Source organism: Phyllostomus discolor, chromosome 14 (genome assembly GCF_004126475.2).
Source record: "Phyllostomus discolor isolate MPI-MPIP mPhyDis1 chromosome 14, mPhyDis1.pri.v3, whole genome shotgun sequence".
Taxonomy (NCBI): Eukaryota; Metazoa; Chordata; class Mammalia; order Chiroptera; family Phyllostomidae; genus Phyllostomus; species Phyllostomus discolor.
The window spans coordinates 15,747,355-15,767,128 of record NC_040916.2 but is presented as its reverse complement, the minus strand read 5'-3'; the positions used below and the strand labels follow the sequence as shown (position 1 = coordinate 15,767,128).

At 41.7% G+C, this 19,774-nt stretch overlaps 1 protein-coding gene across 8 annotated transcripts in view; it reads left to right on the top strand.

Annotated features, from left to right (window-relative positions):
* Nucleotides 1-19,774, top strand: part of SMG7 (SMG7 nonsense mediated mRNA decay factor) — a 66,729-nt gene that overhangs the window by 20,526 nt on the left and 26,429 nt on the right. For 3 of the 8 annotated variants that reach the window (XM_028530574.2, XM_028530575.2, XM_028530576.2), the window contains exons 2-4: nt 10,630-10,661; nt 12,975-13,092; nt 14,597-14,729. In XM_028530574.2, coding sequence (XP_028386375.1) covers nt 10,630-10,661; nt 12,975-13,092; nt 14,597-14,729 — 283 coding nt within the window. Of the gene's footprint in view, nt 1-2,335; nt 2,425-10,629; nt 10,662-12,974; nt 13,093-14,535; nt 14,730-19,774 lie in introns of those variants that run through there. The other 5 variants (XM_036015486.1, XM_028530577.2, XM_036015483.1 and 2 more) reach the window with 4 other exon arrangements.

Genomic DNA, 19,774 nt, shown 5'->3' with positions numbered 1-19,774 from the left:
TATAGGAGTTGTTGCAAAGAATGCATTTTTTAAAAAGTATTGGGTCCAATAGAGGTGAAAGCCATTATTTTGGCATTCCTCATGTAATATAAAAATTTGGTTGAAGGGAGATAGCCTTGTAATTGTTAATGGCTTAATCTGAATTTCTGATTTCACTCACTTGGGTTGTTTGACTTACTCATGTTCTGTTTGAGGCTTCAGATTTTGTATCTCTGTAGAATTATATAGTATATTGTATATATACTATGTAGATCCCAATATGAAGAAAACAGAATCTGATTAAGGGAGCCAAGTAGATGATCATGGGCTTTGCTTGTTGACTGTACAGAACAGTAGATTTTCTGAACTTAAAAGGAGGTACGGCCCTGTCTGGTGTGGCTGAGTGGATTGAGCACCGCCTGCGAACCAAAGGGTTGCTGGTTCAGTTCCCTGTGAGGGCACGTGCCTGGTTGCAGGCCAGGTCCCCAGTTGGGGGTGAGCAAGAGACAACCAGTCAGTGTTTCTCTCACACATCAGTGTTGTTCTCCTACTCTTTCTCCCTCCCTTCTCCTGTCTCTGAAAATAAGTGAAATATTTTTTTAAAAAAGGAAGCATGTTGTTCCTAGTTATCAGATGAAAATCTTTCAAACTGTTTTCTTAGAAGACTTCTGAAACTTGAGAAAGCTTGAATTTTTAGGGTCTTAGGCTTTTGAGAGACTGGTTACTCCAAATTAACATGAGCTTATTTGAGCGCCTTGAAGTCTGGCAGGTGCTGGTGGGCACCGGATGTATATACAGGGTTGAATGGCACAGTCTCTCGGAGGCAGTGTGTGAACACGAAACTTCGTCGTATTTCTGACTGCAGTAGAAGTGGCATTGAGGTGCCCCGGGAGTGCTGGGTGCAGCCAGGGCCCCCTTCCGAGAGTTGCTGAGTCTTGAAGTAGGAGAGGGGTGAACCTGACATGGAGAGAAGAGGGCAGGCACTTCAGGTGGAGTGAGGGGGTTTGAATAGTATACTGAGGGGCAAAATAGCAAGGAACTAAAAGTAATTTAGTTTTATTGGGTCATGAAGTGTCAAGTGGGGCGCTGCAGGACCTCACATACTCTGCTAGGGAGCTTGGGTTTTGTCATGAGTTATTTTCTGTCAGGCTTTCTCTCAAGTACAGCCGAAGCCGCAGGTAGTTGAACACATGCTTTGGAAGTGTGCAGATCAAGTCCACATAGATGTCCGGCACGCTCTCTTAAGACTGGGGTTTATTGTTTAAAAGGTATAAATAACTCTGTCTTTTTTCTAGAATTACTAGTGTGAGTTCTTAGCTTCAATTTCCTAATGAGCATTGAATGAGGATAATAATAGCATTTACTTCTTAGGATTATTGGGAGCGATAATAACTGTGATGGTGATAATGACAGTGACAATAGTAGCTAACTTTTTTGTGGGTTTTCTTACCAAGGGGTGGTTCTAAATGCTTTATTTTTCTTGCCTCATTTACTCCTCAGAACATTTCAGTGAGGTAGGTACTTTTATTATCTCCTCTAACAAAACTGGGGCACAGAGAAGTGCTGTTCCTAGGGTTACACACCTAGTAAGTGGTGGAGCTTGGTTTGAATATAAGATACTTCACTGTATTACATTCCCATTCTGTGTATAGAACATGTAACATAGAATCTGCCACATAATAATTGCAGATGTAAACAATTATCGGTAGTCAGTAATAATTACTTAACTTACCTGGTCTAAATCTTTGAGTTAAATTGACGTCCCTAAGAAATTGTGCTGTGTTTTTCCTGTGGCTTGACTTCCTGCAGGCATGCCGCTGACTCTACCTTCTTCTGCAAATCGGCCGTTATCAGCTGATCTGAGGATGGAAGCATTAGTCATACCATCTATACTTGCTTTACATTTTTTAAAGCAATTAAACATGCGGTTTAATTGCTTTACATGTTTTTCCTTTGGTAAGCAACCCAGCTGGGCCCAGCCACCTGCTCCCGTGGCCTGCGGGGCGCGCGCGCCTCGTCCTGCCCGAGCCCTGCTGGGTAACTTGCAGGTCTGCAGCCCTCGCTCTGCTTTCAGGCGGAGGGAGAGTGGGGTCACGTTGGTACACATTTTTAGAATGCTAAAAATTCACAAAACAGAAGTTTAAAATGTGTTTTCTAAGAAACTAAATGCAAAAAGGAAAAAAGCTTTGATGTTCTTCCTTTGCCTTTGACATGAAATCATTTCGCATAAAAGGAAAGTCATTTTTGTCATGGAGTTCTCTGCTGTTGGGGGTTAACTTGTATTTCCCTCCTCCCCTCTGTCTAGAGTGTCTTACAGCCATTCTGCCTTAGGAGAGATTGGGTGTTCTTGCAGACAGTCATTGTGGGAGGAAGTGTTTCGTTTCAGTCCCCGATGCGGACCGGAAGCGTGAAATCAGAAGAGCGTCTGAAATCAAGTGATATTAGATAGGATAAAAAACCACAAGGGTTGCTACGTGTATGTGTTCCTTTTAGAGACGTATGTTACAGTATTCATGTTCTGTGAACACTAGGAGAAGAATTAGAGACTTTTTGAACCATCTGATACTAACTTACTGGGGAGTGGGGAATGCTAAAGGTTTTTTTTTTACACTTATGTGGCTTCCTAAGAACTTGGGCGTGTGTTTACTTTCTCGTGAGCATTTGTATCTTATACTCGAAGGAAGATTTTTAAACATTTACTAAATTAAATTTAAGAAATGCTTTATGTATGTATGAATATTTATAAGCCTAGGGACATGTGATTCATCTTGTAGATTATCCTTCAGAATGAAAATTCCTATTTTTAGGTCACATATATAGCAGTTCTTTCGCGTGCAGGGAGCATAGCTCGCGGTTCTGTTGGTCAGCATGGACCCAGGCAGGCGTCCTAGTGTGCTAGAGAAGCCCTCCGCAACCACACGGTGGTGGGCTAGTAACTCTCGTCACAGCAGTTTGTATCGGTGGTAGTGACAGAACTGGTGACAGTGCGTGGTCTCAGAGATGTGGCTTTGAAGTGAGAAGTGCTAGTTGCCCCTGGAAGTCACACCGTGACAGTGGTACGCACTGCTAGGACCTCGCTCCACCTTGCACTACTCCCACGTCACCCGAGTGCCTTTGTGTCTGGCTCACCTGCCTCTCGTTCTTCCTGCCTCTTTTCCAAAGCCACACTCACCTCCTGCCTTACTCAGGACGCCCTGCTGTCCTTCGTCTCTTCCAGAACCCTGCTCTCAGTTTTGTTCTCACTTTCTTATATCTTCAGCCTACTCCTTTCTCCTGGCTTATTTTTCCATTCTAAACATGCTCCAGTCTCTCCCATTGAGAAAAAGGAAGTTCATTTTACCCCTGACCCCTGCTGGTTCTCTTCACTGCCCAGAGTCCTAAGGGTTGACTGAAACCTCTCCCTCATTTGTTCTTCGGCCCCCTACAGTTTGACGTTCTTTCTGGCAAGGCTGTTGTTGACCCTTATTTTACTGAATCCAGCACACTTGCCGGGTCCTACTGTGCTTTTCCACTGCTTTCAATCTTGTTGACTGTTCTTTTTATATCCTCTTGTTTTCCACTGCCAGTCGCCAGTCGTCTTACCCTCATGCACGTGTTTGACAGTTTCTTCTTGGTGTTCTTCGTGGCTCTGTCTGTCATCTGCCCCATAACAATGAAGGTGGGGAGCTGGCTGCCCCCCTCTGCCTTTTTGGGCTGTTACATTTACTCTCATGGGTTCACCTGCCATCAGCATGCTGATCACTCCAGCACTGTTCCCCTAGTCTTGATGTGCCCTCTGTACTTGACACTCGTCTCCAAGCGCCTGCGTACACAGCTTCACCTCATATACCCAGCTGTCCAAGTTAACAACCTGGGCATGATTTTAGACCGTTTTTTCTGAGTTTTGTTTTCTGTTGATTTTGCTTCCCAATATTTTTTGATTCTAGGTTTTTCCACCCATCTGTATTGTCACTTTCTCACTTCTATTCTTGTCCTTTTAAAGTCCATCTTCTGTATATCTTATAATTTTTTCTAATTTTCTTCATTTATTTTTATTTTTAGAGAGGAAGGGAGGGAGAAAGAGAGGGAGAGAAACATCAATGTGTGGTTGCCTCTCACGTGGCCCCCACTAGGGACCTGGCCTGCAACCCAGGCATGTGCCTGGGAATTGAACTGGCTACCCTTTGGCTCGCTGCTGCCCGTGCTCAATCCACTGAGCTACACCAGCCAGAACTATCTTATAATTTGTAATGATGCAATTCTGATAGTGCTATGCCCCTGCCTAAAACTTAGCACTGGTTTCCTATTAGTTAAAAGACAGAACCAGCTCCTCAATGTCATGCATGGCCTCACAGTCTGCCGTCCGCCTTGACTCTCTAGCTGGTCTCCAGTCGCTCCCTACTTACTGTGTGTGTGATGCTCCAGTCTGTCTCTTTCACTTGCTCCCTTTTGCTTTTATTGTTGTGCTCTTTTCTCTGCCTGAAAGAATAATTCTTTCTTGTCCTTTGGGGTTTCCAGAGCAGAGTAGGCTTTTAATTAAACTAGGCACACATTTTTAAATAATACAGATTATAGAGTGAATGTTGTAATACAGAACATGGGCATGTCCAGAGATCAGAAAGTCCATGCCAGACTGTAAAGTGCCACAGAGAGGAAGCGACTTGGTGTTTTTATTGTCTCCCCGAGCAGGGCTCCGTCGGGGCAGCGTCATCTCGGGATGTTCTTCTGTGAGAGTCAACAGTAGAGCCATAACACGGTTTGTTTTCTTTCTGATTAATTCCTTGAGAACTGACGCCTTAGAGATCTATCGATTGTGTGTGTTGTGCAACTGAGTGCATAACATATACCCTACAGTGTTTGTCCTGTTATTTAGCACAAATAATTATCATTAGGATATTACATATAATTGATGGATACTGTTGTCTCCAGTACTCCTTAGTGCTCTATGTTGAATAAGTCAATAAATTAACTTGAAATAAAACCTGTCTTGGCTTTTATTTAAATTACAAAAAATACTCTCTCCTTGCCAAAACAAAACACTGCTTCACCTCTCCCTAGCCGCTGTGAGTTGGGGGGATGTTGGCGTATAGTCCTGTGTCCCGCCCAGAGGAGAAAAGGGAGGTGGGGGTTCAGGTGGGGACTCTTCGTCGTGTCTACCCCTACTTAGAAGTTTCGTCTGTTTCTGAACTGGGAATCTTAATGTGTCCTACTGACGTGTTCTTGTTGTTTTATATTTGTTACCTTGCATTGTTATGTAAGTGCTTTTCATAATTAAGATATGTTAAAGAAGATAATCATTAATTTTAGTTCTTTTTTCTCTAGTGACATTATTTAAAAAATGGTCATACAGTGTTGCATATTGAAAGCCCCAGTTCTGTGAGCTATTACTAGCAAACATTCTAGTTTTGTTTTATGGTCTTGTCTGAGAGAGGGACTGTGACATAATGGTTAGGAGTTTGCCTTTGGAACTGAACTGATTGGGTTCAAATGCCACCTCTATCACATACTAACTTGATGACCTTGGACAAGTTATTTACCTGAGCAGACATAGCACAGCTTTCCAGTTGTGAGACACAGACACTTGGAAGTCTCCCATGACAACTGTCTCTCCTTGTGCTTCTTTAGCTATAACATGGGGCAGTAATAGTTCGGTGTGGATTAAATGACTACTTCCTGTAAATCCCATAGAACAGTGTCTGGTGATAGTAAGGGCTGTATAGCATTAGCTATTTTTAGTACCCCCGCCTAGCTGTTGCATTAGAGTGCATTGTGTATTTATAAACCTTGACCCTCTACTCTCCAAGAGTATTGTTGTATATTGTTAGCTTTCAGCATATTTGATTATTATGGAATGTTTCAGATTTTACTCAGCATGTAATAACTTCTTTTTATTGCTTGATATAAATGTTTAATTTCTCTTACTGTTTACGAATTGAGACAATATATTTAGTATTTTGAAAGTTTTGTATTTTTGTAACTATCCAGCAGTGCTATTTTTATTCTTGGTTCATTCATTCTCTATTGAATCCTTCAGCTTAAAGTAAGAATATAAAGGAACTCATGTTGCCACGGCTTCTACCAAGAAACACCATTTAAAAACTCTTACCTTTTTATATAATAAGCATTGGCTGTAGGCTCTGAATTGTAAAAACCATATAAACTGTATACACTATAAAAACAAATTGACTTTTAACAAAACCAGTCGGTCAATTGTAGTATTTTTTTCTTTATAAAATAAAATATAATCAAATAACCAATTTTGTGCTGATCTTTATGAAAGTTGGTAGAAGATCACATCTCTCTTGCTTTGATTTCCTGTGTGTTACACACTGTAAAAAAATAAAGCATAATAGTGTAGGTGTGGGGTAGGCTCTTTCCCCTTCTCATGACGTAACAGTTCTTACCTTACCCCACTTTCTCACCGGTCCGAGTGGGCATTTTTGGTATGTGGGGGAAAAGGAGGAATTAGTGGCTAATAGTACGTATACCTAATGATGCTTTAAACAGTTTGCAGGTTAACTCCATCAAAAACATGACATGGCCTGGAAGTGCTGGCCTTCCACTCACGTGCGGCTGTTCCTGAACAGTTCTCTCTGTGAGAGGCCCGTGGTGTTAACTAGTGAGAATAGACTGACTTACTCTGAGGGAACTATTACTGATGGTTCTTCGTATGGGAAAACTGTGTTTTTTGGGAACCTACAGATATCTTACTTCTCTTTCTTTTTTGTTTTTTAAGTCAAGTACTCCCTAGAGCAGGACAGGCAAAGATGTTCTGCAAAGGGCGAGATAGTAAATGTTTCAGGCGTGGTGGGCCATGTGGTCTCCGTTTAACTGCTCAGCTCTGTCCTTGTAGCAGAGAGCAGCCGTGGACAGTACGTGAATGAAGGGGCACAGCTGTGTTCCAGGAAAATTTATTTGCAGAACACAGATTCAGGGTGAAGGGGGGAATTTCACCCAAAGCTGACCATTGCACTGGAATATGAATTTTACTTGTAGTCTTCCTGATAAAAACTCAGATATTTATTTCCTAATATGAACAGATTATTTCATCTAGGATAGTTGACTTAAATGTTAGTATTTAGTTGATGGCACAAAACTGAACCTAGGTAAGACTGTGTCAGGTTTTTATGTTATAGAATTTTTTTACTCTTAATTTGGAAGAAATAGAAGCACTGTATTTTGCCGTGTATAACGTGCACTTGTGCCCAATTTTTTGAGGGAAAAATAAGGATGTGCATTATACATGGGTAATTCTAAAAATGTGGGTGTACATTATGCACGGGAGCACATTATACACAGCAAAATATGGTAACTTGGACTTTGGTGTCAAAAGGAACTAGATTTGTACTTTATTGTACCTAATTGCTTTGTGACTATGGACAAATTATTTTACATTTTAGAGCTTCAATTTCCTTGTTTATAGAATGGGAATTAATAATAGCTATCTCTCAGGGTTGTTATATTTTCCCTTTAGCCTTCTTTTTTCATCATTTCAGTTTAGCAAGATTATTTTGGTCGTTGACATGTGTCTGTTTCAGAACCTAGTAAGGAACTCTGCACAGAAATGGGCACCTTTACCCTTGGCCACCTGAGGAATCAGAACTCCTGGAATTTCAGAATGCTTTAATGTTTATGTCATAGAGCGTTATAGCATTTTTATACTTTAATTAGTGCTTGAATTTTTACTTTCACAGTTTTTCTTGGGCAGATTCAATATATAAGAATATAGTGTAAAATTTTGATCTCTATTTGTCCATGGAAGCCTGGCCCAGACTGTGATAGAATTACAGTTCTCCTTTTACTGACAGCCTGTAAGAGCAGCAGATTATTTGTAAATAGTTCTTGTTATATGCACTCAGTATAACCTTCCTTTGGCTGGAAGTTGTGAGCATACTGAAATGATACTGTTCATCTTTACAAGCAAATCTTATTTGGAATGAGGAAACAACCTTTAGGCACATGACCCTAAGAATAAAATATCTTGTATATGTATGAGCTTTTAGCTAAATTATGGAAACATAGTAAACCATTTCATCCTTTTCAGGGACAAAATGAAAGGTTATTGAACCCAGTAAAGATGCATGGTTAGCACTGTTGTTGTGGGTTTTTTGGTATAAAGCTCATAAATTAGCACTCATAGGATTTGAGCGGGGAGGAGAGGAGGCCGTTGTGACATCAATAGGCGAAGGTATGTGGTATTCTTTTAAGTTGTCTGACCTTACATTTTAGGGCATGAGCCAACAACTTGTGAAAAACTTTTTAATGGCAGAAGTTTAACACTCAAAGCAAACAGTGAGGCTGGGCTGTGTGGATAATGGAATTTGATGTGATGTTATATTTTAGACCTGAGTGTAGCCGTTTATTCAGTATTCTCTCATACTGATTGTCCCCGTGTGGTTTGTGGCTAACTCTGCAGCACTCTATTGTGATCCCATTGTTTAAAAACTTAATTTTTTAAAAGATTTTATTTATTTATTTTTAGAGAGGGAAGGGAAGGAGAAAGAGAGAAAGAGAAACATCAATGTGCGGTTGCTGGGGGTCATGGCCTGCAACCCAGGCCTGTACCCCTGACTGGGAATCAAACCTGCGACACTTTGGTTCGCAGCCCGCGCTCAATCCACTGAGCTACGCCAGCCAGGGCTAAAAACTTAATTTTTAAAAAATACCTTTTTAAAGGCTAAGAAAATGAAAAGGTTTATGTTATTTACTTTTTGATGAAACTAAAATTCACAACTGATATTAAGTATTTAGTAATTATGTAAAACAATGTTTACAATAAAAATTTTAGAATCTCTAAATATTCTCTAACTTTTATGTCAAATTTTGTTTTACAAAATGGAAATCTCTTGAGTTTATATACTTAATTTCTTTCCTTTCTTCGCATAACTATTGATTGCCCACTGTGTGCTAGGCAGCTGTGCTTAGTAGGCATAGGGGTTGTGATTGTGAGCATTCTTAAAATCTGACATGTGGTATGAAGAAACGAATACCGGCGCTGAGAGCCTGAAGCTGGAGTATCATCTCTGTAGGGTTCAAGTAAGGCTTTCTGAGGAAGTTCCGGCTGGCTCTGACCGAGGCCAAGAATGAGTAGTGATAAACCAGACAAAAGAGGGGGTGCCCCGTCAGAGGGACTCCTCCCTCCCGAAGGCCCTGGGAGCGGGAGGGGAGGGGAGGGGAACAGAGCACACGGGAGAAACGCCAGGGAGAAACGCCAGGCGCAGGGGCCGGAGCGCGGAGAGGGGGGCAGGAGGGGGGAGTAATGGCAGAGGTAGAGGGCGGAGACTCATTGGAGTGGAGAGAAAGTTGTAGGACACTTTAGTGAAGAATTTTTTTTAAAAGATTCTATTTATTTATTTTTAGAGAGAGGAGAAGGGAGGGAGAGAGAGACGGAGAGAAACATCCGTCAGTCAGTTGCCTCTCTCGCATGCCCCCAACCAGCCACCTGGCCCGTAGCCCAGGCCTGTGCTGTGACTCAGGTCTAACCTTTGGCTTCATAAGACAACACCCAGCCCACTGAGCCACACCTGTCCGGGCCGAGTTTAGTTGTTTAACCTAAAAGCAGTGGGAAATCTTTAAAGTGTTTAAATGGGTGATTGGTAATATCAGATGTGCGTTTGTAGAAGACCCCCCGCCAGCCCTGGGGAGAGCTGAGTGCGGGGAGGACACACAGTTGACTGCCTCCGCAGCACAGGCGGGGCGGCTGTACCCGACGCCAGCGGCTGGGCGGCAGGGGAGCGGAGACCAGCAGGGTTGCAGTCAGTGGGTCAGACTGTCTGGAGGTGACAGATCACCGGAGATTGGGAGACTGTTGTCATGGGCGACTTCCCGCGGTCTGTCTCTCACAGCTGGAACGCTGTGCTCCGTCTGCTCGGGCGAAACCCACTAGGCAGAGAACCAGGGGTGGGTGGGGGCAGGTCATGGGCTCAGTTTTGGGCTTCTCGAATCCAGGCCATTCTTGAAGAATTTGGGAGAGAAAGAAAAAGCAGTAGCTTAGAGAAGAATATGGGGAGAAGGTTCTAAAATCCGTGAGAGACTAATTGTACATGCGTCAGTTCTGAAGAGAAGTCTTCAGTAGGGAGAAGTTTCACAGTATTTGAAAGAGGGCTGGGGGCAGCCTCAGGCTAGGCTGGGAGGAGCACGCTGGAGTGGCACGGCCGGTAGCAGCCCAGCAGCGTTCTGACGGGGAAGGGCGAGGAGGGCTCTGTGAGCAAGGGAGCTCCGAACGGGCGCTGGTCTTCCTGCCGCACAGGGGCATCCTCTGCCGAAAGGGGTCGAGGCTGAGAAACGGGGCAGAACCCAGCAGCCTGAGGAGGATGGAGGTTTGGAATACAGTGGCTAGTGAATTGAGAAACATAGGGTTTCTTGGCTGCAATGAGGGCATATTTTTATTTATGACTGCCATTTGATGTTATCTTAAATATATCAGATTTGGAGGCAAACAGCAAGGAAGTGAACTTCACCTAGTGGAAGAGTTTATGACGACCTGTAAACGCCTAAGTCGTGCGTTAGTCTGCCAGCACCTGGAGCCACCCTGCGTGAGAGAGAGGGAACACTGTCTGTCGCACCACAGATAGGGCCGCTGTGCAGCCCCGCCGCACCGGATGCGCTCACGGGGCGTTATTCACGCTGGGCACACCTGACTGACTTCTCTTCTCCTTCTTCCCGTTTCAGGCAGGCAGAAGTCCTGAAGGCTGACATGACAGGTACTGGCTGCTCCGCTGTTTTTCACAGCTAACTTTGCACCATGAAGTTAAGAGAAGGGTATCTTTGCTGTATGACTTGTGGTTCCATCCTAGTTGTTGCCAAAGGGACAATAACTTACTATGTCCTCTTGCAATTTGCTTTAAATGTTTATTGTTCTGTGTTTTGTATTCTTACTTAGATGACCTTCAGGAATTTTATATAAGTTATACTACCTGGGATTGAATATTGCCTAATTTAATGCATATAATAATCATTTAATTTTTATGAACTATTTATCAATTATTGCAGGCATACAGAAAAATTCACAAATACCCTTTGGTGTTAGGTTTATATCTTCTTATTTATAATTACCCGAATTTGAATAATAAGTAAACCTTCAGAAAAAAATATTTGCAGGAAAACTGGTGAAAATTTTTGAAGTTGAATGAGCAGCCTTACCACATTCTTTCTTTTTGGGGGTTCCCTTATCTTTCTTGTTTTGGACAATAGCCAAGGTGTTTTTTAAAGAATAACTGGATTTTGTTACTGAATGGAGCAGATGATTTTAACCCCCCAGTTAGGAAATATGTGTCAATAACTCTAGTGATGAGTATGCTTTCTGTAATCACACATGCTGTCTGAAAATGTAAAACTGATATGTGATAATGGCTCTCATTCTGATTTTGAGGAATTTAGTTGTGCACTGAAATTCACCAAGAAGAGTCACACTGTTGTGATAACCAATATATCTGCAAAAATTTACAGTCAGGAAATGAACTGTTGATGTTTTGTTCTTAACTTCTACACTTGTAGGCTAATGTTCTGTAGGAAGCTAGGTAATTTCATTGTCATCTTGTTTAAGGAAAAAAGCTCCTCCCCCCGCAAGCTCAAAAACAGTTGTTATAGGCTTACTTAGTATAGCATCTCAGTTCTGCTCATTATTAACATAATTGTTGTCATTTTCCAGACTAGGGATGTCAGTTTCAGCTCTGAGCCACTGTTACTGTGCACTTGTATTGGCATTGTAAGCATAATCTTAAGCATTAAACACCTTCAGTGAGTATGCTAAGGGTTTGACTTTTATAGAGGACATTTGACTGCCTAGAAACATTAACTAAGATATTATGTGTACTCATTTAAATAATAGTCTTTCTGATAGATCAGATTTAATGATCTCTTACCATCTTTCCCTACCATCAAGAATTAAAGCAGAGTCTAGTAAACGTATAAAATTTATTTAATCATCAGAAACTTAATAAAGGACCAAGAAGCTGATAATTAGACCCCTCCCCCCACTTTTTTAGTAGCCAGCAAAGGATTAAGTTTTCGTGATGATTAACTCATATCCAGAAGATTCTTTTTGCAGAATAGGATTATGGTGGCAATAGATACAGCAGACCTAAAGAAGAGTGAAAATTATGTCATTGTGCAGCAGCAAAATGCTAAATGCAACCAGACAGCCTAACTAAGCAGTTGGAAATACGTATTGAAAAGTCTGTTATTAAGGTCTTCTATTGAGGTAGCTCACTGTCAGTTATTGCACTCATAAGCCTACTTATCGGAAAGGCTAATGTGCCTTATAGGACTCTGGCAGGCAGCGCAGCCTCAGTTCCCTATTATGTGTAGTGATAGCCTGACTTTCTGCTTTCATCTTGCACCCAGTCTCTCATCTGGCCTCTGGAGCAGTTTGATCACTGTCTGCTCCCAGCCCTCTTTTACATTAAATACCAAGTATGGACTGCTCACAAAAGTGTCTTGGCAGGCAGTCCACCAGTCGTTAAAATAATGCTCACTGTCCTGGCCTTATGTGATCGATAGACATATACGGAGTAGGAGTAACAGCAGAAAGCCCAGACGGCTGCTGGATTAGGAGCCCACACGAGGATTCTGTGAGGACCACTGGGAGAATGATTCCAAATAAAACGAGAAAATGCTGCTCTAGTCAGAGAGGTGTAGTTGTGAGAGCCAGCGGACCAAGCTGGCCGTCCATCATTTCACAGGGTGACTGACTGGTGGGAGGGAGGCGTGTGGCTTCCTGTGATACGAGTGCTTCGAAACCCACACCTAAAGGAAAGGGTAAACCATTGTTTTAGCCTTTTTTATGTCATGGTATTATTTTAAAGCTAAAAGACAAATACAGCAGCACACAGATTTAGTCTTAGCCAAAAGGTATGCAAGTCACTTGAAATGCAGTAATATAAAACTTCTCCAGCAGTTTACGGTGTGTCCTTACAGCAGGTTTGGCTTTGGGGAACGGAGAGGGAAGGAATCGTTGCTGTGCTGTGGTGGACTCAATACTGTATCTGCCCTTTTGTGTTTGTTCTGTTCCTCAGATTCCAAGCTGGGTCCAGCCGAGGTCTGGACATCCAGGCAGGCTCTGCAGGACCTGTACCAGAAAATGCTAGTTACTGACTTGGAATACGCTTTAGACAAGAAAGTAGAACAGGACCTGTAAGTACCATCATTTGGGATGTCCCTGTTAAGATCAAGAATCTCAACAAGACTTTAGGACAGAAAAAAAACGATTTGGTTCTTTCTTTTCAACCTCTCTCAGAGTAAGCGTCTTCGGTGAAAATAAAATAAAAAAAAATAAATTATAATACTTGTGGGGGATTTTTTTTGAACCAAAGATTTGACTATTGGTATTATTTCTGCATGCAGTGTTAGGTGGCAAGAGAAATGGTCAGAGTTGACTCTTGTCTTAACGGCGTATCATAAAATAAATAGGTGTGTCTTTTTTTCCCCCTAATAAGACTAAAGAAAGATTTTGTATATTTAGGCTATTCCAATCATTCTTTCTGGGAGGGGTAAAATGGGAGATTCCCAAGTGAGTAAATAAAATGTCTTTTGTGGAAGGTCTTGCCTTTAAATGGAAACCATGAAACAAAGACATTAGCCTGATGAAAAATTAAACATCAGTTAAGAACATACTGTTTAGTACTGCCCATTACCCCAAGTTGTAGTGAAGATTCATTTTCCCTGTCTCCCACACTTTTTTTAGATTACTTTGTATTATTAGATCTAGTAACAGTGCTTCCTCACAACCCACCCAAAATCCACATCTATGATTTTAGATAAAGGATAAGATGTCACCAGAAATTCCGAGACAGTGATTGACCTCATAACTGGTTAAAAACCCAAGTGCTCTAGAGCCTTAGAAGTTGACTTTGATAAAGAATTAGCTATTTTCCAGGTAGGTTGTAAACCCTTGATCTGTGTTCGCTCCCTTGAATCAAGCAGCAGTACCCTCCCTTCACCCCAGTTCCGTCTCCCCTGTGATTTCCAGTTAGGAGGTGGCTGTTCTTACCATACCTGAATTTAAAATGATTCTCTAAACGACTTGATTAGTGAAAGGCATTTTATGACAGGATTTTGGTTTTCACATCGTGCTGTTTCTTATTTTAAATAGTCAAAATTGAAATGTCAGAAAATGAACTTACTTTTAAGCTCTAAAGAAAAAGAGAAGTGAACTATTTACATAGAAATAGAACTATGGAAAATAGATTTTTAGGGAAATAGGGGATATAGCTTAATACAAAACTTTTCCCCTCCATACACGTCACTTGTTAGGGTATACTCAGTTATATTTTGGCACAATGTTTGCAGATTTGTTAATAGCTTATTTTTACTTTGGCCTCACCACTGTAGTTCTGATGTTGTACTGGGATTTTCAAATAGGCCCTAACTTTAGTAGCTCTGAAAGATTAGTAGCTGAAGCCACAATCTGGTTATTCAGATATTTGGTAAGTGTTCACTAAGATCAGTTGGATTCTGCTGCCTGTCTAGTCTTGTTCAAAGCGGAGCCTAAAGTTATTTAAATAAGTGAATAACTTGAATGCAGGTTTACTATCTAGTGTGTTATAATTATAACAAACAGTTCTTTCTTGTTCTCAGGGGGACCAGTGTCTGCCCAGTGAGTCACTGCTATACAAATAGAATTACATTTTGTTTTCAGCTGGAATCATGCCTTTAAGAATCAGATCACAACACTACAAGGCCAGGCAAAGAATCGAGCAAACCCGAATCGGAGTGAAGTTCAAGCCAATCTTTCTCTGTTCCTAGAGGCAGCTAGTGGCTTCTACACTCAGGTGAGTTCTGCATTGCATACCGCTTTCCCTAGAATTAGCGGTGAATGTTCTCTTTGACACATCTTGTTGATCATGTCCACACTTTGTGTAACCGCTGTGGGGGCCATCCAGGAGTGGGTCACCTGTGATCTCAAACGAATAGAAATGTTCCAAATTGTTTACCATAAGACCTTTAAACAAAGACTCTGTTCTTAAACAGGCTGATGTTTCAGCTCAGTGGCTGGAGGTATAATTGTGTAAACAGAAAAAGGGCGACGAAAGCAGTGCCTTAGTGAAACAGTGGAAGTGGGCAGTTACAAGTGGTATCGGAGCAGATGGGAATTTATAGTAGGTGCAGTCATTGTGAAGGCAGCTGCTGTGTGGTGCCAGGTAAGGACTTGTCAGAGTTGGTGTTATCGAGGGAGTTTTCACAGTTTTATGTATGCAGTGGGATTTAGAGCTTCAAATGCTATTAAACTACCTGAGAAATGGAGTAGCTTTTCTTCACTTTCCTAAGTTACTATTCATTTTCCTTAGAGACTTTCCTCATCCTTAGTTACATTCTGATATAACTTCTAAATCCAGGGAACGCAAAAGAGTAAATAAATCTTCTTTCTGAACAATGAATTTTCTTTACTGTAAGCAGAACCCTTTAAAAACTTGATTTTATCCATTTGTAATAGCATTTATAATTTCATTAATAAAATATCTGTATATAAATGTTCATCTTAAAATGACAAGGTAAATGTTTGAGGATGTCGCTCTGAAAGCGCTCTTGGCCGTTCTCAGAGTGCTGCGTTACTAGGTGTGCGGCTCGACCCTGTATTTGGAGTAGTCTCAGCTCGGTGGGATATTGATGAAGGTGGTGTCTGCCCCCCTGTCCCCGCTGCCCCATCACCACTCTCACCTCTGCTTTTCTGAAGTCCAGGTTCCTGTCCTAACACCCTGGACAGATTCTGTACATTCTGGTTACTTTTAGGTTTTTGAAACGTAGTCCAGTTTTAAAAGTCCAGTCTCGTTTCCAATCAAATTCTCTTTCCCCCTCTCATTAGAAACTAGAGTTGTGAACGTGAGCGAAGTAGGGGAGCGGCCGGGACTCGGGGCAGCTGGGCTCAGTGGAGGGAGCGGGGAGGCATCCACCTTCCGCAGCATGTTGTATGAAGGCTGTCGTACCGTTGGTCTGTTCTCCTGAAAGGATTCTTAACCTTTCTTTATGACACGGCATGTAACGCATTGCCAAGTATTTAATTGGATATTGATAAATCAAATAAAATCCTCAAGGAAGTAAAATAAGAATCATCATTTTTGTGGGAGGAGCATGATATTTGCAAAAATGTTTTATAAAATTCAAATGTCTCAAAATACTGTTTTATAAGGGAAAATAGGTGGGTGATCTAATTTTGAAATTTATTTTTGAAAATTTTATAATCATTAATTTTTTCACCTTCATTTCTTAGGCAACAGTTGAGCAGTTATAACGGTTGTGCAGTTGTAGAATGGGCGTCAGTGGACTTTCTTGCACCTGTCAGCATTCGTAGGACTTTGTAGCTGCACCTGTACGTTGTCGTGGTTGGATGGCAAGCATCTAACAACATTGCTAACAGTGACATCCCATTTATTTTCCCTGATTACATGCAGTGCAGGTTGGCTACCAGATTGAGGAAGTGGACCATGTCCAGATCATTGAACAACTTTATAGTCTAACATGAGTTTTGAAATTTAATTTATTTAAAATAGATTTTATTTATTTATTTTTAGAGAGAGAGGAAGGGAGAGAGAGAAGTGCTGGCCTGCAGCCCAGGCGTGTGCCCTGACTGGGAATTGAACCTGAGACCTTTGGGTTTGCAGGCCAGCACTCAGTCCACTGAGCCACACCAGCCAGGGCTGAAATTTAATTTTTTTTGCCAACAGATACTTGGCATACAATATTGTATTAATTTCAGGTGTGAAGCACAGTAATTGAGCAGCTTAAGAAGTGATCACCTCAAGTCTAGCAACTTTCCCTCACTGTATAGTTACTACAGTATTATTGATTACATTCCCTGTGCTGTACATCTCCATGATTTATTTAATAACTGAAAATCTGTATCTCTTAAGCTCCCTTCACCTTTTTTGCCCCTTTCACACCTTGAATTTCCATCTTAAGTACAGTTGCAAGCCACAGGAAAGCAGTCAAAAGAGTGACGTGAGAAGGTTTGTGTTTTTAAAGATTACCCGGAATGATGTGCGGAGAGTGAACTAGCGGGGGTCAGGGATGGAAGCTGGTTAGGATGTCACTGTGGCAGTGGAAAGAAATTGATGTCCTTGGTGGTGAATTGGATTGGACGTGTGGAAGAATCAGAGATGACTTGAGTTATCAGATTGAACAGCAAGTCGACTGGTTGTACCATTTACTTAGATGGGGAACACTTCTGAGAAAGCAGTTCTGTCCATGTTAAATCTGAGGAGATACCTACCTGGCATCTAAGTGGAGATGTCACAGAGGTAATTGGATAAACTCAGTGATAGGCCAGAGTAAATTTTATGAGTGCAATAAAGAACCCTGATTTAGACATTGGTGTTTAGTATTTAAAGTCCCGAACTAGGTGGGAACAGACAGCACAAAAGAGCCACCATTTCAGGAGGAGAACATCAGAGAGGGTGGTGCCTTGGAAACCAAGAACAGAGCCTTTCTGTGAGGAGGGGGCGTGATCAGCCCTGCTACGAAGTGAAACAAGAAGGTTAAAAGTGACCAATTAGATTCGATGATGTGGAAGTCATTGGTGAAATGAACAGTACCATATTTCTTCATTTCTAAAGATTTTCCCTGTTTTACTATCTCTGAAATAGGTCCCTGGCTGGTGTGGCTCAGTGGTTTGAGTCCTGGCCTGTAAACCAAAGGGTTGCCAGTTCGATTCCTGGTTGGGGCACGTGCCTAGGTTTCGGGCCAGGTCCCCAGTAGGGGGTGCTCAAGGGCAACCACATATGAATGTTTCCCTTTTTCCCTCCCTTCCCCCTCTAAAAGTAAAGAAATAAATTTTTTAAAAAATCTCTGAAATAGGGATAAGTTTATAAAAGTAGGTAAATCACCATTTAATTGGCAGCAGTTTCTTTCCTCAGTGTTATATAAAGTAATAGTTCTTACTATTTATGGTACCTTGCATTTGATAAAATGTGACTTCAGTAGCATGGAGAGGGTGGAGATGATCTGAGTGGCGTGGATTGAGGAGAGACCTGTGACTCTCCAAACCTGTAATTATCCTTTGTCATATGTTTGTGAAGGTGGTTTTGACTTCTTAGCTGTGATTTTGTTAACCATTTTGAAGCATGGTGCCTCAAGCCAGAACCAGGTGCCCAGTCGAAATGAAGATGTAACTTTCTGCTGTAGGTTTTTTAACATAAAAAAACAGCAGTCTTTAAGAAAATAGTTAGTTCTTCATTCTTAGCATAGAATAAACAGCTAAGGAGCAGTAAGGTAGTATAATAATAGCATTTTCCCAGAATAATTGCCAAATATAGTTTTGTTCAACTTAGGAAACATCTGTTTCTTTTTTTAATTTAACCTTGTTTTTTTCTGCCTCGAAACCAACTAGCGTCCCCAGAATCCTTAGGCCAGCAGGAGTGCTTCTTACATCTCCACCTGCAGCTTCTGCGTGCAGGCAAAACTTGTCTTGTACGGCGTCCACCGGCGTTCAGCCGGGTTTTATTTACCCTTTGTGAACGTTCTTTTCTTCTTCTTGGTGGATGTTCATTCAGCTTTGCCTGCTTTTCCGGTCTGTCCTTCCAGTACCTGCTGAACTTGATTCTTTATCCTGCCGTGTTTCTTCTCTATACCTCCACTGTCATCTGGTTTGGGTTTGGGGTTTTTTCTGTTGTTGTCTTTTTTTTTTTTTTCGTACTTCCTGCCTTTTCTATTTCCTGACTCTAGCCAGCCATTCCAGGCGTTAACTTGTTTACCCAGTTTTGTCAGCAAATTTCTTGCCCATTAACAAGTGTACAGTTGTAAGTAAAGATGTACGTAATTTCTATGGTTAGTGATAAAGGCACATAGAATTTATATTCAATTGTGGAGGTAGGTGGTTTTTATCTTAGGGAAAAAGTGGGACATTTGAAATCCTTCTGAGTTGGGTCCTCGGAGTATCATATTTTGTATTGTGGATTTTCTGCATGTTATAAAGAGTCATGATAGAATCATGGTATTTCTAATTCTGTAAACTTAGATCATTTGCTATTGCTATTGCTATTGCTTTCATATCCTCTTCTGAAAAAAAAATAGAGCTTATTTGTATGTGTACTAGTTTATCAAAATGATAAAGTCAGACAAATGGATCAAAGAACCAGGGGATGAGGTTTGTTATAAATGTAGAATATTCTGTTGGCTTAAGCTGTCATGCGTAGTGCCTCTCCCTTTCTCCCCTTCCCTGCCCTCCACTCTGCACTTTACATACCTGTCTTGCTCATTTTGCTGTGAGCTCTAAGGACGCAGATTTTAATTCATGTCTGTATCTCTTGCTTACCATGGTGGCTAGTACAATAACAGATATTTGAATGAATAATGTTTGTAGGTAAATGTCTGAATGAATGAGAGCAGGATGCAAAGACCTGTGTGGGGGTCAAGAATGCAGCCCTTGGTGAACAAGGTGGGAAGGGAAAAGCCTTCGGATGAAGGGGCTGAAAAGGAGTGCTTGGTGAGGTGCAAGCACAGCAGAGAGAGAGGTCCAGGAGGACGGCCCCGACAGATGTCCACTGGCGTTTCAGTGGGGTGGTGCGGGGACGATTTGTGTGGCAGTCAGGTGCTGGCGGGCTGAGGAGTGAATAGGAACCGAGAACGTGGGGGCGGCACATGCGGACCCCTTGGGAGTTTGGCTGCAGTCTTTTTAAGCATCGCTGCTGCTCCTTTTCGATGTGCATTCCAGATCGCTCTAATACTCGAGAATTCAAGAGATGTGGTTTGTAATGAACGTTACTAATTATCATGTGAAAGACTACTGTAAAATTTTCTTAAAGTCTTTGCTCAGGTCTCAGTGGTATGTGATGCTAGGTACATAGGTTACAGTATATAAGCTTTACTCTAGAGCACTTCTGCC